Source organism: Octopus bimaculoides, chromosome 1 (genome assembly GCF_046866305.1).
Source record: "Octopus bimaculoides isolate indiv1 chromosome 1, ASM4686630v1, whole genome shotgun sequence".
In the NCBI taxonomy this organism is placed as follows: Eukaryota; Metazoa; Mollusca; class Cephalopoda; order Octopoda; family Octopodidae; genus Octopus; species Octopus bimaculoides.
Window position 1 is genome coordinate 168,731,053 of NC_142928.1, and position 22,500 is coordinate 168,753,552.

Below are 22,500 nucleotides of genomic sequence, written 5' to 3' on the forward strand. Positions count from 1 at the left end.
TTTTTATCTCTCCTCTGCTTTATTACCAGATAAACTAGGCAAGATTAACCATATTTACTGATCCAGAATACAATATAAGACTAGAAGTAGATGAACTCTGAAATTTGAGACATTACTTTTTATTGGATTCTCAAGTAAAAAAGTAGTAGTCTATCGCAATATCTAAAGATGAAGTGGATAGTGTGTATAGAATTGACTGTAGGAAAGTAGATATAATGGATTTATCTCAACAGAAATTGAACATGAGATATAGAATTGATTGGCATGACAGTTACAACATCTATATTAGCTACTATTCATAATATTAGACCAAGACTATTTATGGACTGAAGTTTTGTAAACAGTGAGTAATCGTTACTGAGATAAAAGAACAGACATTGAAATGCTACTACAAAACGTTGTTGAATCTGGTTAGGTAGGATACTATAAGCATTCACATGGTCAGTTAGGTAGTATGTACTGAGTTGGCATACAATGACTAGTATAGCTACAAGAGTCAAGAAATGCTCTTGGAAAAAACAGTTATAGAGGCATCAAATGGATGGCTCAAATTATAAACATAGTATAGAGGTATAACACAGCTAACTAGGAAGAGAAATGAAGGCTGAAGTGTGTAAGTAAACCAGTTTTGCATATTAGGTGTTCTTTAGGATGTGATATGGCTTATCTAGCAGCAGTAGTATCCAAGATGTGGAAGGAGTATTCCATTGCAGGTCTCATTTGAGCTTTGCAGTTTTATCAGCCACTTGTCAGAGCTTTAAGTATTTTCTGGCTCTGAAGAAGAGGAATTGTCTTTAGAATGAAGTTTTTACTATGTTATGTATGTGGGACTGTTTGCAAAGATCTGCTGGAATAGATTTGAAGAAAGATCTGCTGGAATAGATTTGAAGAAAGCTACATTTGGAATTTTCATTTATATTTCATTTATAGGGCCAAACAAAAGCACCTCACTTAAAAACAATCCAAATAAAGCAGATGTCATGTGCCAGTACAAATTGGTCTATTAACTACCTCAGTACTCCAAAGAATACAGGTAAGATATTTTTTAATTATATAATCAAAATATTTTTGTATGATTTTTGCATGAACGCTAAATTTCTAGAAAAGGAACTGCAAGAGAAAAAGGACTAACAACTACATCTTGCAATAGATTTCTTTATCAATTTCCATCTATCACTCTCTTAATCTATCTCTTTCTCTTTTACATTCTTTTCTCCCCCTTTCTTTCCTTCCTTCCTTCCTTCTGGGATTTACTTGATTTACACAGATTATATGTGGAATTAACTGTTGTAAATTAAGAATGTCAAATATTGTTTCCAAAGATGGTGTGTTTATGACTGGTTAGTCATAAATGTTATAGACAATATTTTGATAACGAAAGGTTTGTGATTCCTACAAGTAAAACTAAGTTGGGATTACACTCTTCAAATAAGAATTTAATCAAAACTGCTAATACTTCTTAGCATTGGTATCTCACTCGTAACTAAGAAGATGCCTACAGATATGTTATGAAAATAATATTGGTGGCACAAAAGCCTTTGAATATAATTCATCTAAGTTAAATACCATGGTTTTCAAAAATAAATAAAATATTTAACTAAAATTTCAATTTCTTGATTTTCAGAATTACTCATTCATAATCGTGAAACATTGCAAATGTGTTTGAAAGCTATAGGAAAAAGAGCAACCTGTTGTGAAGGTATCTATTTCTTCTTAAATCTACTTTATGTATTTCTTCATTTAAGTTTTCTAAAAGATGCAAGCAATCTAACCCTTTAGCATTCAGATTACTCTGATAAATGTAATGCTTATTGATTCACATTGTTTTGAATTAATCATGCATTATCTTGTAGCTTTGAGACTTCAGTGATGTGATAGATTATTTTTAGAATGACATTGTAAGGTAGGTGTGAGAGCCCAAATCTGACTGGTTTGAACATAAGGCGAAGTAGAATATTTGGGCCGGATGTGGCCTGTTGAAATGCTAAAGGGTTAAGTGTCTAAATATCTGAGATGAGTTGTCAATAAGATTGTAATCTTCCAGACTGTAGAAAAGCATTTTTAAAAAAAGTTTATATTTACACTTCAAATAGCTTGAACTTCCAATTGTCATCAATTCTTATTCTTGGATATGTACATAGTGTCAGGTTGAATTCAAACTATGTGCATTTATTTCTAATGGTGTTGTGTATGTGTGTATGTTTATACACACACACACACACACACACACACACACACACACACACACACACACACACACACACACACCATTCAGTTTCTGTCTGCTAAATTCTACTCATCAGGCTTAGGTCAGCCTGAGGCTATAGTTGAAGACACTTGCCCAAGTACCACACAGTGGGAGTGATTATAAAACTGTGTTTGGGAAGTAAACTTGTTAACCACACAGCCACCCCTATCTATCTACCTACTTGTGTACCTACCCCCCCTCACACACAAACACATGGCTATTTTGTAGAACATTGAAATATTAGTCTCAATTTTTGGCTTGAGGCCAGCAATTTGGGGGAGGAAGTAAGTTGATTACATTGACCCCAGTGCTCAACTGGTACTTATTTTATCAACCCCCAAAAGAATGAAAGGCAGAGTTGACCTTGATGGAATTTGAACTCAGAACAAAGATGGGTGAAATTCTAAGCATTTTGCCTGGTATGTCACCAATTCTGCCAGCTTGCCCCTTTCAGAACACTGAAATAGTGATCACTATCAATTGGTGTCATTGGCCTGATAATTCTATCTCCTGTTGGATCGTCAAGAGATTAATGTCTCATCATGGGTCGTTATAGTGTGTCAGTTGTTGCTTGTAGATTACATATTATTGAAGATGTTCACATTCTTTCCATCTGGCAGCAAAGTTTAGCAGAATTTGATGGTTTATTTTGAAAGTTTTACTGAAATGCACCAAATTTCATTCAAATTTTTGACTGTCTTGTTATCACCCTACTTCTTAGCAAATGTGAATTTCATTTGCATTGTTTGGAGAAATCTTGAAGTTCTGTAGTACATCCTTTGCTGCACAAGCTTGCAGTTTATTTTCATACTCAACAAATGCTATATGACATTATCAACCATGCACAATATGAATCTCTTCAAAAATGAGAAATTGAGCGAGCAACATAGACAACACCATTTCTGTAGTTTGTTCAGGAAAATTAGTTAAGAACAGAATTTGGTTAGGGGGTTACCCTAGAATGGTATTTGGTCTGCTATCATCATCATCATCGTTTAACGTCCGCTTTCCATGCTAGCATGGGTTGGACGATTTGACTGAGGACTGGTGAACCAGATGGCCACACCAGGCTCCAATCTGATTTGGCAGATTTTCTACAGCTGGATGCCCTTCCTAATGCCAACCACTGCGAGAGTGTAGTGGGTGCTTTTACGTGCCACCTGCACAGGAGCCAGTCCAGTGGCACTGGCAATGATCTCGCTTGAATGACTTTTCACATGCCACCGGCGCAAGTGTCAGGAACGCGACGCTGCGGCACAAGTGCCAAGAAGGCGACGCTGGTAACGATCACGCTATATTTGTAGCATTTTGAAATGGCTGTTGTATAAAATTGTTAGTTAAATGGCTCTTAATAGCGTTCATAAAAACTAGAGTAGCAACAGTTTTTGAGAAATCTTGCAAATAAAATACCAATTCTGTGACATTTTCCATTAAAGTTGATTGTATTATATTTCTGTCTTTTGTAGGTGAATCAGAAAAGTCTCGTAAGGTGTATTTTAGCAATACCCATTTTAATGAAACAAAAGTAAGTTAGAAACTGGAATAGTTTCATTCCTCTTTACATTTTCCTCCTTGAAAGTAATTTGAAATATTAAGTTCAATTTTACATTCTCAGCAAAATTAATTTTGAAAATTGAAAATTTACTTATGGCTGGATACCTTCACACTGTTGTAAAAACTTGTTAGATGAGTTGTTACTAGCAAACCATTTAAATCCAATTGCTAGGTCTTTTGTCTCATACATTGATGAAGATATACTCATTCATCAGCATTCTAGAATAGAACTGATATTTTTGCTTTGTATAAGTTGCACTTCATATATAACAGATTGTGGCCTATATGTCGGTAATCATGGCTAATAACTAGTACTTATAAAATGTTGTTTGTATTTTGTTCAGGACTTAATATAAAATAATATTTACTGTATACTTTATATATGAAGAAAAAAGAGAAATAGAAAGGTCTTTTAAAAATTTGACTTACTATATGAAACTAAGGTAGTGGAGTATAAAAAACAATATAAGCCAGATGTCTTTGATTTGTACAAACTATATGTGAAATTAATTGAGATTTGTTGGAAATTATGATTTGAAATTTTGTTTGCAAAGTTGGGTTTATAAATGATTAGTACAAAAGAATGTTACAGAACACTGAAATATGTTATCATGGATGTTTAAAGCTGAAAGGGAAAAAAAAATGATTGAAGTATTTGGTGGATGGTAGAGTAACAGTGAAGGAGACATGAAGTAGTAAAATTAGATTGCAGTACGTTGGGCCTCAAACAAGAGTTTATGGAGAATCAACACGAGTGATGACATAGTTGTACAGTAGACCTGTTCATTCCATGCCAGGCTGGGGAAGGGGAAAGGACACTAAAATAACATATTTATAAAGTAACATCAGATTAAAATGTATCTAAACATTAATATTTGGAAGTTAAAAAAAAAAAGATTGTGCCTATTTTACCTGACAAACCGTAGAAAAGGTTTAGTAAAATAATTGCTCTTCTAAGGTTATTATAAATATTGTGATTAATGCCATCATGTATGGAAAATGCAAATTACATATGTCATTTGATAAATTTAATTCTTTAAATTAGCACATATAATCTCAGAAAAGCATTAGATTGTCATTTTGGAAAAGAAAAATCTATGCTGTTTCTTATTGTTGGAGACTGAATAAAATATTTTATAAGTTGGATGATGATGATGATGATGATGAATCTTCTAGTTGATTTACTTATTTGTGAACCACTTTTTTTAACTTTGCAAAACTACAGCCACAGATTTTACTTTTGTAGCTTCATGGAAAGTAAATTGTTGCTTAAGTAATCTGTCCACTTCCCATAATTTTTATACTTTATGTTTTCTAACTTTTATTTTTCTATTCTAGATTAAAAGTTCCAAGACACCTTGCTCGGATTTTTATTACAAATGCACACAGAACTGTGATCAGCAGTCAGCTTTAGCATCCAGTTATTCACCTAATACTAATAATAAGCATTCCAAATTCAGTGACCTTGATACTGCCATTGAAGTGAATTTAACATTAATTATCTTATGGCAGGTAACTACTGTTTAACTAGTTTCAGCCTGTGAACTGTTGTTACTTCGTTATTTCATAAATTAATCTGAATTTTCTTCTTAGTACCTATCTTGTACTCATTTCAGTCATTAGACTGCAGCCATGCTGAAGCAGTGCCTTAAAAAATCTTAGTCAAATTGACCTTTCTTTAAAAAAAAAAAAGCCCGGTACTTAGTGGTTCAGTAAAAAGGCCAATAAACTAAGTCACAGGGATGTAAACACACCATTACCGGTTGTCAAGCAGTGATGGGGACAAATACAGACACACACGTACACACATATATATATATATATAATCAGTTTCTTTCAATTTCTGTCTACCAAATCAACTCACAAAGCTTTGATCAACCTGAGGCTATAGTAGAAGACACTTACCTATGGTATCACACAATAGGTCTATACTGGAACTATGTGATTGGGAAGCAAACTTCTTACCATACAATCATGCCTGCACCTATATTTATAAAAAGAAATCCTGAAAAATTTTCCTATGTGGTATAAAATTCATATCCATTTATAAAATAGTTTGAGAATTTTCTAAAAATTAGTTATTGTAAATGTTGAGATTTATTATTAGAATAGAATAGTTTGAGTGAAGCATTGTGTGATGTTAGATTAGATGAACACTTGATAAGGCTGAAACATTGTAAAATGAAATACAAAATGAAATACAAAATGAACTACAAAAGTGAAAACAGAACAACAGTTGAAATAGAATGTAAAACTCCAACTGTTGTTCTATCTTCACTTTTGTAGTTCATTTTGTATTTCGTTTTGTGTTGTTTTGGCCTGATGAAATTTTATGTAATATAATCTTTGTACAATCTATTTCAATATCTATGCCATCTAAATGCATATACAAAGAACTGGGTTATATATAGTGTCCCTCTGAATGTTACTCCTGTCTGTTAACTTTGCATTTCATTCTTCCTGGATTGGTAAAATAAAATGTCTGTTAAGAACAGGAATTATATAATCAACTATATTCCTCTCTCCAATAGGTATAGTCTTGTATTGTACATGGGACATTGAAAGAGTTTTCTAATGCATGCTAAGCATGTGAATTGGCCTTTCTTCAGTGCCATTTGTTATTTTAAATGCTTTTTATATGTATTGGTAATTGTTTCATTGTTTCTGAATGTATATGAATTAGCTATTTTAATTGTATGTTTTGTTCCTTTCTCATAGGCTTTAGTGGTACAAGATTCAGGTGAGACAGTTACACTGGTTGGACAACATCATGTAACCTTTACAAAGCTTAACAAGTCTGCAACATCTTATCCTATAACTAAAGTTAGTAAAATTAAAAATATTCTTTATTCAAATGTTTTACATTTTTTTAAATGTTGTTCTTGAATGTGAAATGAAAGCCTTTGGCTCTTGATGACACTTATATTATTCTTTTTACCTTTGCTACATAAATTAATATAAAGTGGATCAGCCAATGAGAGAACATTTACATTGTTACTTGACCTGCAGACAAATCTCCTGCAAAGCACACTGTCCTAAAAAAAAATGTCACATTGGATAATGTAATCCAAGATACTCTATCAGTAGTAACTCAAAACTGGATAACAATGGGTGTTACACTTAGATTTTTTAAGGGACACACACACACACACATACAAACTTTGAGCAAAGCCTGTTCTAAAGATAAGTGACAAGAATTTACAAGCATAAATCATGCCACTTGCGTTTTCGTGAATTAGTGGCTTATAAAACAGAAAAAAAAAATTGGCCAATCCCATTTTGTGAATTTCTTTCAATTATATTTGTTTGTTAGTCTCTATGAACAAGAACCGTGTCAACTTCTTTAGTCAGAGAGAGCCTACAAAGGCCATTAGATGTAAATTGCCATCCTCCTCTGATTAATTAATTAAAAAGAAATTTGGCATCCTCTTCTGTTGTAACCATAATAATTGTTTCATCTGTAATCTGGTTTCAATTTACTTAGTCTCTAATAACTCACGATACCTCTTGAATTAGTTAACACAAGCAGTGCTTCTGTTTTTTTAAAATTTTTTGCAAGTTAAATTTTTGTTTGTTTTAAGTATGTATTGTAAAGTATACAAAAATTAATCTGAACTAGAAATAATATAATCCTCATTAGTGGATATTCTTAAGACAGTAATAAATCTCTTTTGACATCATCATCATTTAGCATCTGCTTTCCATGCTTGCATGGGTTTGACTGAAGCTGGAAGGCTGCACCAGGTTCCGATCTGATTTGACATGATTTCTAAAGCTGGATGCCCTTCCTAATGCCAACCACCCCCAGAGTGTAATAGGTGCTTTTTACATGCCACTGGTACAGGTTCCAGTCACGTGACACTGGCATCATCTATGGCTACAATTTCACTTGGCTTCCAAAGGAAATAGATTGCTGTGTTTAAATAAGAAATTTAATTCTATAATTTAATCCTGTAAAATAGAATATCATTTTAGATTTATCTATACTATATATAAAACAGAGATGTGTGTGTAATCGCTTTTCACGTGAAATCGACTTCACCAAATGCTTCCATACTTGTAATGCATGAATAATTTGACCTCGGATAAATCTTAGGCTCTTCATTTGATTTTTTTAATCAAAAATAAATAATATTGCTTTATATTTAAGATTCACTTCTTTAAAAAGGTTCCTCAATGTCAACTTCCGGTATTGACATAACAACCGCAAAAAGCTTCACTTTCTATTTTGTGTGTTCGTGTGTATGAGAGAGAGGGAGAGAGAGAGAGTAAATAAATACTACATACACACCGCTCTCTCACTCTGTCTCACACATACACACACACACACGCACACACACACACACACACACCTTGACTCACTCACACTCTGTCTCTTACAAACACACACATACATAAATGTATACAAACATATTTACAAAGACACACGTGTGTATGCGCGCGTGCGTGTTTGTAAGAGACAGTGTGAGTGAGTCAAGGGCTGTGTTATCATATGCATACATCCAAAGATGTATGTATATTTATGCATGTACGTATACATGACAACAAACCTCTCTCTCTCACTCACACTCTGTCTCTTACAAACACACACATACATAAATGTATACAAACATATTTACAAAGACACGTGTGTATGCACGTGTGTGCGTGTTTGTAAGATACATAGTGTGAGTGAGTCAAGGGCTGTGTTGTCATATGCATACATCCAAAGATGTATGTATATTTATGCATGTACGTATACATGACAACAAACCTCTCTCTCTCACTCATACTCTGTCTCTTACAAACACACACATACATAAATGTATACAAACATATTTACAAAGACACACGTGTGTATGCGTGCGTGCGTGGGGGGGTGCTCCACAATCGCCATTTATTTCAATTACTCTTCTGAGGATATTCACGTAAATCATTTTTTTCATTTAATCATCATCATCATCATCGTTTAACGTCCACTTTCCATGCTAGCATGGGTTGGACGATTTGACTGAGGACTGGTGAAACCGGATGGCAACACCAGGCTCCAATCTAATTTGGCAGAGTTTCTACAGCTGGATGCCCTTCCTAACGCCAACCACTCAGAGTGTAGTGGGTGCTTTTACGTGTCACCTGCACGAAGGCCAGTCAGGTGGTACTGACAACGGCCACGCTCGAAATGGTGTATTTTATGTGCCACCCGCACAAGAGCCAGTCCAGGGGCACTGGCAACGATCCCCATTTTAATTTTCGTAAAAGTTTCCAAGTACCAATGAGGCTTTTTGGCACATCTTCAATTTTCCCCATTCCTGAGAGGCGCCCAGCCATCATTCATCTGAGAGTCCATCTACAGAATGTCCTCAAATTTCTATACAGCATATTTTGCCTTTTTTTCTTCAAGTATATAAGCAACAATTTCATTCCCGAGCAACGCCGGGTGCCTCTGCTAGTAATTCATAAAATTTGGCTCTTTTAAATTACATTTGTAAAACCATAAATTTACTCTTTTTTCCTTCTTTTTTGATTCCAGCAGCAGCCTGATGTGGGTCCTTTGAAATTCATAAAAGACATTGAAAATATTCCTGTACCTAAACCTAGCCTTGAAGTTAGCACACATTTGGTTCACTACAATTTCTCACATGAATCTAATATTAAACACCAATTTAAGAAAAAATGGTAAGATAGTTTTATAAGACATATTGTTGAACCCTGCCACTTACATTGTCTCTATAAAAGCTGTAAGTTTATTTAAATGTTAGCAAGTCTGTCTTGGTATGGAATTATCGAGATTTTTTTTCTTGATTAAATCTTTACAAAATGATTCAGTTTACTGTTTAAGTTGGATAATTAAACTTAAATGTAGTTGCTAAATTTGATTTAACCATTTAATACAATGACAAAATTTATGATTTAGTAAAATTAAACTGTATTGTTTCAGAAAGTCATGACTGTTATAAAATACATTGTGATTATATATTGTCCTAGTACATAGGAATGACCATACATCATTTTATATAATCTTCCTTCAATAAATTTATTTTTGCATTATTTGTAGTCTATGTCTGCTGCCAGTAAGAATGATTTTATGCAACTGTTCAAGAGTTCCAGTACATGTTCTCATTGATACAGGAAAATCACCAGAAAGGTTAGTACTGTTAGTCATTCATAATGTTTAATTTTCTTCTTTGTAGAACAGGATAGAAGTATTAGTCTAAATATATTTTGTGGTTGCATTCCACCCATCTTCTTTTGATACTCCATTAACTTCAAGTGTTATTGTTTCTTAAGAATGCCTCAAAATTTTTCCAGTAGGTTTTCATTTGGAACCTGACAAAGGATTTTGTACATTTTGCCATCAGAATATTAGATTTATTTTGAACTACATAGCTTTCTTTCGTATTAATATTATCCTTTGTCAAGATTCTGATATTTTGCGCCTGCATTTCTTCAACCCTGTATGTTTGTCTTCAACAAAATTTTTTCTGTTAATTCCTACTCTGAGATGTTTTTGTATTCGTCGTATGGATTAAAAAGAAAAACATTTCTATTGAACTTTAAAATAGGTAAATTAACATCCATATATTTAAACAATTAATGCTACTATTGTTTATTAAGAGTAACCTTTGTTCTATCTATTATCTTTCATGTTAGTTTTCCACTTAGTGCAATGTTTAAAAGAAGCTTACCTGTATTAAGCATTTTTGCTAATACGCTAGTCTATGTTGATAAGGGTTAAGTATTTGGTAACCAATTGTTGTTTGAAATATGAATAGATTAAGAAAAACAAATTTTGTTTCTGATTTAATTTTTGTTACTTATATAATTGACATATGTAAACGGAATAATTGACATAGTTTTTTAAAAACTACTGATGCATTAAGAGTATTTTTTGATGCTATGGTTTACTATAAAATAAACCTTTAGATGCTTTATACTACCTCACAATGGACAGAAAGAGAGGGATCAGTTGAATCAGTTTCAGTCTTTACTGAGATGTCATCAGCAACTGACTATCTTTAACTGTTTGTAGTGACATTGTATTTATAGCCATTATTATTAAGGATTTTATTTTACTGGGTATACTGATTTGCATAAATGTTGCCTTTCTTGGCAGTGAGTTTAATTAATAAATTAGATATTAGTTTAATTAATTTACATGCAAAATGTTGGTTGAAATCTGTAGGTTTATTCTGAAGCATATCATAGTATCATTCTTGCAGTTATATTAATACTATATCAATTGACTCAAACACATCTTACTCAAATTTTTCAGTTAATTTCATTATCAAAATGTTTGTAAAACCTTAGTGTTTCTCTTTCCCCAAGTAGGAAGAAATTGATTGCTTATAAAGCAAAATAGATCTTCCTTGTGAGAAGTTTAAAATTTTAGTTTTAATTAATGCTATATGGAATTCAACAAACTATTTTACCATTTTCAATGATATTTTATTTCAATTTCAACAACCAAAAAAAATTATCTTCACTCTATCCCCTTATTCTTCTATACTTTCATATGCATATTCCTGTTGGCATTGTTACTCCAAATTTCAGAATTTCCTTTTTTTTTTTTTTTATTATTGAAATGTCAAGATTAACACTGGTTATAGGGCTTTTTTTTCTTATTTTTTAAACTGTGTATCGAAGTCCCTAAATGATTTAAAGATTATAATCATTTGCATTTTGTGTGGATCCTAATGAGAAAGGCAGAGATAAAGAGAAAACGGGATACAGAATATATTTTGGATTTTATTTATTTAAAAAAAGAATATCTGATGGAATACAGATTCATGTTATTCCACATGCTATTTTATTTGGCTTTTCACAACTACTTTGCTTTCTTTCACTAGTTTTGATCTGTTTCTGACATTTCATTGCTTTAGTTCTGACCACTAGTTTTTGCTTTACATTTTATTGGGATGGAATATATTGGGATATTTTAGCATGGATTTATTTTTTATACAGCTACATTTTATCTTCCAAATCACTGCTTTTTTTTTACTGTTTTGGTTCTTATCTCACATCTCAAAAAATTTTCTTTGCTGATACTATATATTGCCACATTTTATAGTTAATGCAGCTATTGGGAATGGTTTATAAATCCAGCCTCACAAATATTAAAATTATTCATTTTATCTGCATATGAGGCATTAGTATTTATAGTTTATATGTTCATAATATGTAAGAAAGAACAAAAATAATTTCACTTACCTCCTTAAGAAGAATAGATAATAACTTTTAGTCTAAGAGAACATTGTTCTTGATTTAACTTATATAAATAAGGCATATATGATATTTACTTGAATATAAGGTAATGTCAAATACAATGACTTCCACAGCTAAAAATTAATTTGTTTTATCCTTTTTTATATTGTATGACTTTAAGTTAAAATTTTACACAATAAGCAATGTCTCTTTTTCACATCCTTAGTTGTTTATAAAGGTATATACTCATGATTTTTTTACTTTCCTAGCATATATTGGTAATGTAACTTACTCATTTTAAATTGTCATCTTTTAAACAATGGTATATAACTACACACCATTCTATGCTAACAGAATTAACAATTGTCATTCAATTGTGTATGCATCCAGTATTCCATAGCTGTAGGCAGTGATCTGTAGACTTAATTTAAATAGATATCTCAGGATTACTGCCTTTAGTATAGTTTTCATAGGTTTATTGCGTTAGTTATTTTAAATGGGTATAATGACCCCCCCATTCCATTTTGCTCCTGATTTCATAAATTTTTCTTGGTATGCACAAATACAATAGTTATTTTGCTAGAGTGGGTGGTGATTAGAAACATTTAGCTTGCTTTTAGATGAGGGGATAAAACACAAATAGAGGTGAGGTGAGGAGAGGTTAGCTACATTAAGTGGTTTTTAGCTAAGTTAATATGCAACATCTAGTTCAGAAGTGCAGAAACCATTATAGTAGCAGTAAAATAGACATTGCTGATGAGGAAAGAAATTGTGATTAAAATTCGCCTTGAGTGTTCTTAGACCAAACTGGATGTTGTAAAGTTTAGTTCATAAAAGATATTGGGGTTTGTCTCACATAGTTTTTACAACAATGAAAAGCTGAGACAGCTGATCTAAATTTTCCAAATTAAGTTTTTATTAAATAACATAAAACCAGTTAGCTACATTGAGTGGTTTTTAACTAAGTTAATATGCAACATCTAGTTCAAAAGTGCAGAAACCATTCAAAAGCTCAATATGTAATAGAAATTATCTAAAGCATAAAGAAAATCTTGTTTATTATAAACTTCACTTTAATTTTTTATATCCTCTATAGATAGTAACTCATAACTAAACATGCGAACTAAGAATTGGAGCAGTGAGGGTTAAAAGAAAAAGTCACTTAAATGCCTATTAGCATTTTCTGTATTATAGACTAGAATTAGTTGCTGCTGTTGTTGTTGATAGCCTAAGTTAGCTGTGTTTAAGACATACAGCATAGAGATGGCTGATCTAATGTGGTAATAGTGTTGAATTTTGTCTGCTCATGGTTTTAACCATAGCCATCCTGTCTTTTTGGTGAGGATGTTGTCCTTAGCTTTGAGGATTTAAATTATATAGTACTCATTTGAAAGTCTAGGAAATATTGGCTGGTACACTAAGTGTGTAATTACATATAGATATTTTCTCATTGTAATTATTTAACATAGCATAAATGATGGCCTCTGGCATATCAAGAACAACTTTCAGTTGTTCTCAGTAATAAGATAGTTATATACATATATAATTATTTTATACACATGCACACATATACTACTATTACTGTTACTACTGCTAACTAATAACTAAGTGTAAAAGGGGGACTAAGGCTAATGGAGAAAATATATCTTTTATCTAATTCATCTGAATTATTTAAAAAAGAAAAATTAAAATAGACTTCTAATGTATACATACATAAGGTATGAAATGCTTGGAAATATTTTTACAATTTGAGAAGAAATAATTAACTGCCAAGACAATAGATTTTTAGCTTCAACTTTTTAATTTTTGTCTTAAATATATTTTATTCCTTGAAAAGTTTTTTATTCAAACAAAATCTAAACACTAAAAATGTTAATTCAGTAAGTTATGTTATTTCATTTTATTAATATTTAATTTTTAATATAAATGGTAAATATTTTGAATTGTTACATTTACTTTGTTCATATTGTGTTTTGTACATAGATAACTTGTAATTTTCTTAGTTATAAAGATTTTCTCGGTAATAAGTCTAGATAAATGAAAATTGTTTCTCAAAATAAAAATAAAAAACACCTTCCAATTTTTACTATTATTTTTAGGCTGAGCAGTAGTGGTGACCAGGTTTATATCTCAGCAGAAACTACTTCATCTGGAATAGGGACACCTGCACCATGTGTTGGATTACCATCATATTTATCTTTGTACCAGCAAAGTCAGAGCAATGCTTTTGTATGGTGTGGTCATTCGCTGATTGATTTACATATAGGACCCCAGCACTCACAAACTGTTACCCTTACTGCATGCTTTTCCAAGCCTGGAGTCTATAATATTAATCAGCTCTCAGTATTTGTCACCTACACAACTGATTCCTCAGAGATGATCCTGCAGAAACAGAGTGCTCCCAGTCTTGTTGTTATAAGTGATATTTCTTCATGATGATCCACATTTTTCATAATGGAGAAGAAGACTAAAAATTTTTTTTCTTTTCCAGTTCATAAATTTAGCAACTTAATTTTTTTCCCCCCCTGAATGACGGTACTTAGCCTAACTAACCTTGGTGATTACTTTGACACCAAAATGACACTATTTCTGATTTTCCAAAAGTGCTAATATGAACAGTCTCCATTAATTGAAATCAAAGACACACAGAAGCTCACACAAACTTACACACACAAAGTAGCACTTCAAAATATTGGTTTGTTGTGTGCACATGAATGGAAACTTAAGATGACTGATTGATGAGAGATTTTATTAGATGAATGGATTGTCTCAAGGGACCTGATTACTATATAAAAAGCAGAAAAGAAAATGGCAACTTTGTAATTGTGAAATATTTTGATTGTATTTACTATTCTGGTAAAGGAGCTTATTAAAGTTTTACTTTGCCTTTTCACTGACCTTTAAGTATATTTCATTATTTATAATTTTTTTTAATTGACCTTCAAATCTTTGTTGCATTAGATTTCTATTTATTTTTTCCTCAAATTTAGCTTGTACTTGCAGATTTTGGGGGTTTCAGAAGAATTAATTGAGCAACAAATCTGGTGTGTATAAAATCTGGTTTCAATTCCAAAATGATAAGATTGTAAAACATAATTTTTTTTCTAAATAAAGCATTCATATTGTTAAATCTCCCATTAAGTATCTATGGAGATATATACAAACAATTTCTTAAAATATAAAAAAGATGCTTTTCTAAATTCATTTCTTTAAGTTTTCACTTTCTTAGTGTTTACTTGTTATTCATTTAAATATCTTGAATCAAAACAATTGAGTTCTTAAGAAATTAATATTGACTCTCAATTGAAACCAGTGTGACCAAAAAGAACATATTTGCTGGCATATAATGAGTACCAGAGTTAAAGACATACCAACATCTTTAGAGTTGTGATTTAAGAGGAAAATGTATTGTCCAAGTTCACCCAAACATTTTTCATGACCTGCTCTATAAAAGGTTTTCAGAATACATAAAAAAACAGCAAACAAATATATGCCAGCAACTATGTATTGAGGAGCCTGAATGCAAAATAGAGAGCATGTTATTGATCTCATTTTATTTTTTGCCATGGAAAGTAGTTACTATGCAAATGTTTGATCAGCATTCTTGATGTGAACATCTCATTTTTTTTTTTTTCTTCTGGCTTTATTATTATTATTATTATTATTATTATTATTATTATTATTAAAGCAGAGAACTAGCAAAATCATTAGTGTGTTGGAAAAATGCTCTGCTGCATTGCTTCCATCTCTTTATTTTCTGAGCTCAAATTCTGTTGAGTTTAACTTTGCCTTTCATCCTTTCAGAAGTCAATAATGTAAGTACCAGTCGAGCACCGGAATCAATGTAATCAACTAGCTCACTCCTCTTTAAATTGCTAGCCTTGTGCTAAAATTCAAAACAATTATTATTATTGTTATTATTATTTGTTTAAGGAAAGCATCATGTCCTAAGTGTTAGGTCTTGTTGCATGTGGACCCAATTGTAGAGATTGCAGGGTAATTTTTGGGAGATTTCACTCCTACACTGAGCTGAACAGGCAATTAAGTAGAATTTCTCTTACTATATAAAATGCATGTTCTAAAAAAAATAAAATGTTTTATATTAAATATATAAGTGATAGAAAGAATTTAAAAAAAAAAGGAAAATTAAAAGGTGCTCAAATAAGTTGTCTATGATTTATTTTGCCCTTCAGTAGGATCATGAGCTAGATTCTTTACAGATATTAAAATCCAGTGCCCTACCCACCCTGCCACCTATATTTCTGCTCTCAGGAGGTCTTCCCTACAGATTTTTCTGTAATTCTCATGATAAATTATTTAAAAGAAATTTTTTCCACTCCAATTTTCTCTGCCTCTTTCAGTGCATGAAAGGAATAGATGGTTAGGGTTTTATACATGATACCACCCTTTAGTATTGAGCAAACAAAATATCTTGCCTAGGGATCTACCAGATACTGTTATATTTTAACAAGGAAACAAATCTGACAAAGGTATGCTTGTGTGGACTACAACTCCTCATGACATTATCTCCCCTGTGTTATTCCATTCTTTATTATACATACACGTGTACATGCACACACAATTATTATCATTGAGCTGTAAAGCCACATAAGTGACTCAAGGACATAGTTTTGTGCATGACACTCATCGAATTTATGTGAATTTAAGGCCATACATGAAATAGAAATCAATAAGCAAATTAGAACGTATATTCCTTTATCATTTAATTCTGTTTTGCCATATTGAATTTTTTTTCCTAATATGTACCACCAAACATATATATCTCTTTTGAAACAGTGGATCTCGAAGCACATAAAGCTATAAATATGTAAATATTAGATAGAAAAAAATTGAAGGTGGCCCATATCAACATACACACACACGATGGGGTGCTGAACAGTTCCTGGCATTACGTAAAAGAAAATACAGGAGGATCAGTTAATTATGATTTTTACTGAAAGTAATCCCCTCTCAGATTCACACACTTATTGCAGTGGTCCTTCAGTTTTTCTAAGCCCTGTAAAAGAGCTTGAAAGGTTGGGCCTCCAAGCAGGCCTTTTGTGACACCCTTAAAGCCAGGAACTTTTCAGCACCCCATTTTATATGGTCATTAAAATTAATGTGCATAAAATATTTTCAAAAGAAAAATATTTCAATCCTTTGTGTGCGTGTATATGTGTGTACATGCATACATACCTTTTTCTACTTTATTTGTCATTTGGTAAAACAGTGAATTTTGTTTCTCTTAATATCATGTTTATTCTAAAATTTATCTATGCAGTTGATTTACTATTTCCTTATTTTGAGTTTAATTTTTTTTTTTGAAGAAACCAATTTTTCTTTCTGTACTTGAACATTATTCAATATCTATGGATGATCAATATACTATAAACATCCACTGTAAATTGTAATATCAATAACTTCTGTTCACCACTATGTATAATTTATTAACATTGTAGGCTTTAATTTTTGAAGTAGTACGTCTTGGAATCTGTTGGGAAACACTTGAATTAAGAAGGCAAATGTGAGATGGAAAATGGGCTGGTGAATATGTGTATACGTATAGCAAATGTGAGATGGAAAAATGGGTTGGTGAATATGTGTATACGTATATAATATGCACACACAGAGAGCTAAAGTTGGCAGTCAATCCCTCCTGTCCATCATACATTGCTTCCAGTGTAAGTTAGGATGCTTTTGCACCTCTCTGATTATTTAACCCTCATACTAACACTCATTTGTGTCAGTATATCTGATATATAGATCTGCACATGTGGGTTTAGAGGTTTACTTCTCAATCCCACTGCACAGCATCATGGGTGAATGTTTTTTTACTATAACTCTCTGCCAACTAATGCCTTGTGAGGGAATTTATATCAAAACAGAAGTGTGTGTGTATGCTATGGCTACAAATGGTGACCTCACTGTTTGTAGCTGGGCTTCAACTGGTGATGTTTGTCAGCGTTTCTTGTTAACAAACTGCCCACTAGCTCTGTGTGTTTGAAATTCTTTCAAAAGAAAAATCTTTTCATATTTGAAAAACAGCTAAGGGTTAGCAACAAGAAGAGCATCCAGCTGAAAATATCTTGCCTCAATATAACTCCAGTCTAAGCCATGCTAGCATGGAAAAACAAACATTAGAGGAACATACATTCATACATATGAACTAAAAAAAAAAGCAACTTTTTAGTGTAGAAATATAGTTACTAATAAAATTCAGATATCTAGAAAAGCTGTATTAATTTATTAAAATACTATACTGCTGTGATGGGATAGTCTCTTCGTTTTGTTGACCACCTTTTGTTTTTATATATATTTTATTAGCACCTAAACACATGTGAGTTAGTATTATCTTTTACTTCTAACATTGCAATATTATTTTTTTCAAAAATGAAAATGAGAAATAAATACATAAAAATGATTATTTGGGAAAAAAGTGATTTGTTTATAAATGGGATTTATTTACCTTCCAATTATAACTTTCATTATAGAAATATTCTGGATAATACAAATTTGCTGTCTTCTTTAATGGAAAAAAAAGTCTCTAAGAAAAATATATTTTTCTTTAATTAAATTTACTTGTTCATGTGGTGGTCTTGAATGAACAACAAATGTATAATATAAATATAGTTATAAATGAAGAATAATCAAATTTTCAAAAAAAATTGTTTGAATGACATTCTAGTTTGTCATTTTGTTTTTGTGAAGTATTGATCTCCCATGGAAAGATTGAAAATAAAGTGTTATTTCTATTTACTAAAACCCTCATCCTTTCGCTATCATTCAAAGAATTATGTTTTATTTATTTCTCTATTTTATTTATTTTTATATTACCGGGGTTATACAAATCTATGTAGAGTTCAGTGAACTTGACCATGGACACAGAAACGTTTTGCTGAGCTCATGGTCATCTAATACTCTAACAATTTGACCTTTTAACAAATTCACTTCTCGTATCACTCACTCTCTCAGTCTCTATGTACTTCTGTTTTCCATTTCACATTACTATCAACACTATTACATAATGCAGAAGCTACTGTACATTAGTCAATCATCTAGAAATGGCAGCCAAATTCACTCAAATATAGTAAAACAGTAGAATCTGAGAAAACTAGTGATGTTCAAATATATCCTATTTTTTAAAAATATAAACATGGACACTATGCCCCTAATATATGAAGGTACAAAATGGTTATGGTTAGAATACCTTTGATCATATATTGATTTAATTGTAGCATACCTGAGGCTAAGCAACAACAACAATCACCTATCTGCCACCATTCAAATTCAGTATTATCTACACTAAATTTCACCCAGTCATCATCTGAACCTCATTATCTGGTAAAGTCTCAGAAGGCTACAAGATTTTCCCAACTCCATTGATGAAGAAATGTTTAAGAATCCTTCAACATTCCCATCTTCCTATTGTTTAGGAAGGTTTAGAACTCCTACAGCATACATAATTGCCAACTCCTGCTTTCATGGAAGGTTTAAGATAGGAAGATTTAAGATGGCTACAATATTCTCCAGTCTCATCTGACATCTCACTCACATCACACCACCTCACAAAATATTTTTTTTTTCCATGCAACACTAGCCACTAAGCCTGCTTCTTTCCCAGAGTGGCAGTCCTCTACAATTCCCATCATGCCCATGTTTTTCTTCTGATGTTTTAGCAAGTTGAAATACAAGCTGTCAATTTTACTAATCTCTAAGAACCTGCAAAAGTCTGGGACACTGCTACATTCTCCCTGAAATAAATACATCCACTATACAATGATGAATCTTGCATTAGTTTCAGTGAGTATTCCAGTTGTTCTGTAAATGAAACTATTTGTTGAATTAAAAACGAATGTGGTTGAGTATTCCACAGACAGTTATACCCTTAACATAATCCTTAGGAAGAATCAGTGTGTCATATATGACAAGGTTGGCTCTTTGAATCTCAGATTTACTGTATGACAGGTTTTCATACTGTTTCTATTTAACCAATGTTAGTCACAAGGCATGAAGAGCAGGTAAGTTCAACCAGGGGTTATAATAGAAGCACTTGCCCAAGATGTGATGCAGTAGTCACCATATTTTTGTTGATGCAACATTATGAACTTTAATTAAGCTCTTTTCTAAAATGACTAAAAAATTATATTGGAGGCAAAGAACCCCTATAAACCAACAGAACAAGAAATTCTGCCATTTCTTTGTCTTTCTGTCCTCGCCACCCTTTTTCTTAGGAGGGATGATAAAGTTAGTGGAAAGGGACCAGAGAAAAGATGAAAACACTCTTAACTGATGCCAACACACACCATTACCAGTTTCTGTGGGTCCCTGATTTTTACATCTCTTTACAATAAATAAAGAAAAATGTTTCTGAAATACTTAAAAAAAACAAAAAAACTATCAGTATGCTGGTTGTAAAACCTTGCTTGCTCTTTCTTTCCCTCTCTCTTTGTTTTTGATTACCAGCAAAAGAATGAGTCCTCAGTACATGAAACTTATGTTTCACACTGTTTTAGCTAAGTTTTGTGCCATATGCTGTCTTTTAGACATCATGCAAATTAAGTTCTGGTAAAACATTGATTGGTTTGATTCTCATGAACCCTTTAGCATTCACATTATTCTGTCAAAAGTCATGCTTATTTATTCAGGTTTAAATTAATCATTATTTTGTAGCTTTGAGATTTTGATGCAGTGATCACATATTTTTTAGAGTGACATTGTAGAGTAGGTATAAGAGGCCAGATCTGGTAAGTTTGAATGCAAGACAATAGTTTGAACAGATATGGCCAGTTTGAATGCTAAAAGGTAAAAGATCAATCTGGTGGTGGGTTGTACCTTAGCAGGATCTATCAGTAATTTTATGTGATTTATTGTGTGGTGGAGTATACAGCGGATTTCTGATATGAGTAGGGAAAAACCAACAATTTGAATAGCTTGAGAATATTGGAAGTTTTCTGAAAGAGTTGGTTCTCTGTGACAGCAGAGATAAGATCTTGGCTCTTCTGTTAAGTGATCATGTTGCCTGTTTCAGAATTTGGAATTATTCAGTTAAGCATCATTCACAGTCCCTGCTCTCTCAATCCATTATATTGCAGGCAATTCCATAATTTTTTGGGTATATTGTGCTAAAGAAGTAAAATTCACTCTTTCATCTTGGATGAGTGTAAATGATGGTTGTATCTGATCTTGAAGCTGCTTGCAATAAGTTCTGGGTGTTATTTTTGCTATATATACCTCTACTCAGAGAGGCAAGATTTTTCAAGTGGACAATTTTGGAGTTTTCTGTAATTAAAAGCTGGCTATTGGGGGTGGGATTGGCTTGATGCGTGTTTGGGTAGGGTGTGAGATCTGGGAAGTCCGACTGTCCAGACAAAAGGTTGCTTTCATTTATTGGGGTTGAAAAGTTTTTAATATTTGCATGTATTGTTGGTAAATGAATTAATTGAGATAAGACTTTCCTATCTATGCTGGTGTAGGGAAGTATCCAATCATATAGGACTTTTTTTAAATTCAAGGTACTCTCAACAAATGTCCCTACACTAGAGCCCCAAACTAGATAAAGATGGAAGTTTATCAATGTCCAACATGAACAACTATACCAAAAATGAATTCAGAAAAGAACTGGTCTGAATAGTTAAGGAATACAGTTTGAGCATCAGCATTAAAACCAACCTAAGAATAATTAGTTTTTAAACATGACACTAAATCTGTTTATCCAGGATAAAATAATTTTGGATTCACTATACCTTAAAAAAATACATGATAATCATTATTGGAAGAATTTATTAATGTGCAACTACCACAGACTCTTCAACACTAATAATGTAAAAGTTAGATAGTGTTGTCAAGGCAGCATTGATTCCCAGATTTCATACCACAAGCTAAGACACACACCTAACCAGCCAACACTCTAACAAAATAGGGTATGATGCAGTCTTCCACTGAATGATTTTAAACAAAGAATCAATCCACCAGCAGATTATATTCAACTTCACATCACCGGAAAATCCTCATATGATATAAAACTCTGAGTAAAGAGATAGTAAAGTCATCAGCAGTTTCCTAATGAATTAAAAAATTATCAAAAATATTTGTCTTTTTTGATTGTCTTTCTTTATCTTTCATTTTATCACTTTTTTCCTCTTATTTCTCACTCATACACTCTTTCTTTTCCATTTCTATATATTTCTTTTCACTTTCTCTATTTTTCTCTCTTTCTGCCTTTCTTTTTATCTTTTGTCTTTTTCTTTTAACTTTTCTTTCTCTCTTCCCTTTATCTACCTTTTTTTTCTCTTCTTCACTCTTTTTCTATTTTGTAAGCCTCCAGTAGGAAGAGCAGTACCTATGATTTTTCTCAGGGTCTTGGAGGGAGAGAAGTGGTGGTGGTGGGGAGCAAGAAAATAAGGAGTGATCTGGTTTGAATGCTTTCAACCGAGTAGGATCCTTAAAGGCACCCAAGGTGGTGGTGCTTTATGAAACAACATATTTCCTTTATCTCAGAAACATTTCACAAAGAGGAA

At 32.3% G+C, this 22,500-nt stretch overlaps 1 protein-coding gene across 8 annotated transcripts in view; it reads left to right on the plus strand.

Annotated features, from left to right (window-relative positions):
• LOC106869306 (trafficking protein particle complex subunit 8) overlaps nucleotides 1-14,876 on the plus strand; it is a 116,079-nt gene extending 101,203 nt beyond the window's left edge. For 4 of the 8 annotated variants that reach the window (XM_089362502.1, XM_089362514.1, XM_089362509.1 and 1 more), the window contains 8 exons: nucleotides 931-1,033; nucleotides 1,625-1,699; nucleotides 3,715-3,773; nucleotides 5,141-5,314; nucleotides 6,521-6,625; nucleotides 9,312-9,457; nucleotides 9,837-9,926; nucleotides 14,083-14,876. In XM_089362502.1, coding sequence (XP_089218628.1) covers nucleotides 931-1,033; nucleotides 1,625-1,699; nucleotides 3,715-3,773; nucleotides 5,141-5,314; nucleotides 6,521-6,625; nucleotides 9,312-9,457; nucleotides 9,837-9,926; nucleotides 14,083-14,419 — 1,089 coding nt within the window. In that variant the 3' untranslated portion in view covers nucleotides 14,420-14,876. The remainder of the gene's footprint in view (nucleotides 1-930; nucleotides 1,034-1,624; nucleotides 1,700-3,714; nucleotides 3,774-5,140; nucleotides 5,315-6,520; nucleotides 6,626-9,311; nucleotides 9,458-9,836; nucleotides 9,927-14,082) is intronic. The other 4 variants (XM_089362506.1, XM_089362517.1, XM_089362512.1 and 1 more) reach the window with 1 other exon arrangement.
• Nucleotides 14,877-22,500: the final 7,624 nt, after the last annotated feature.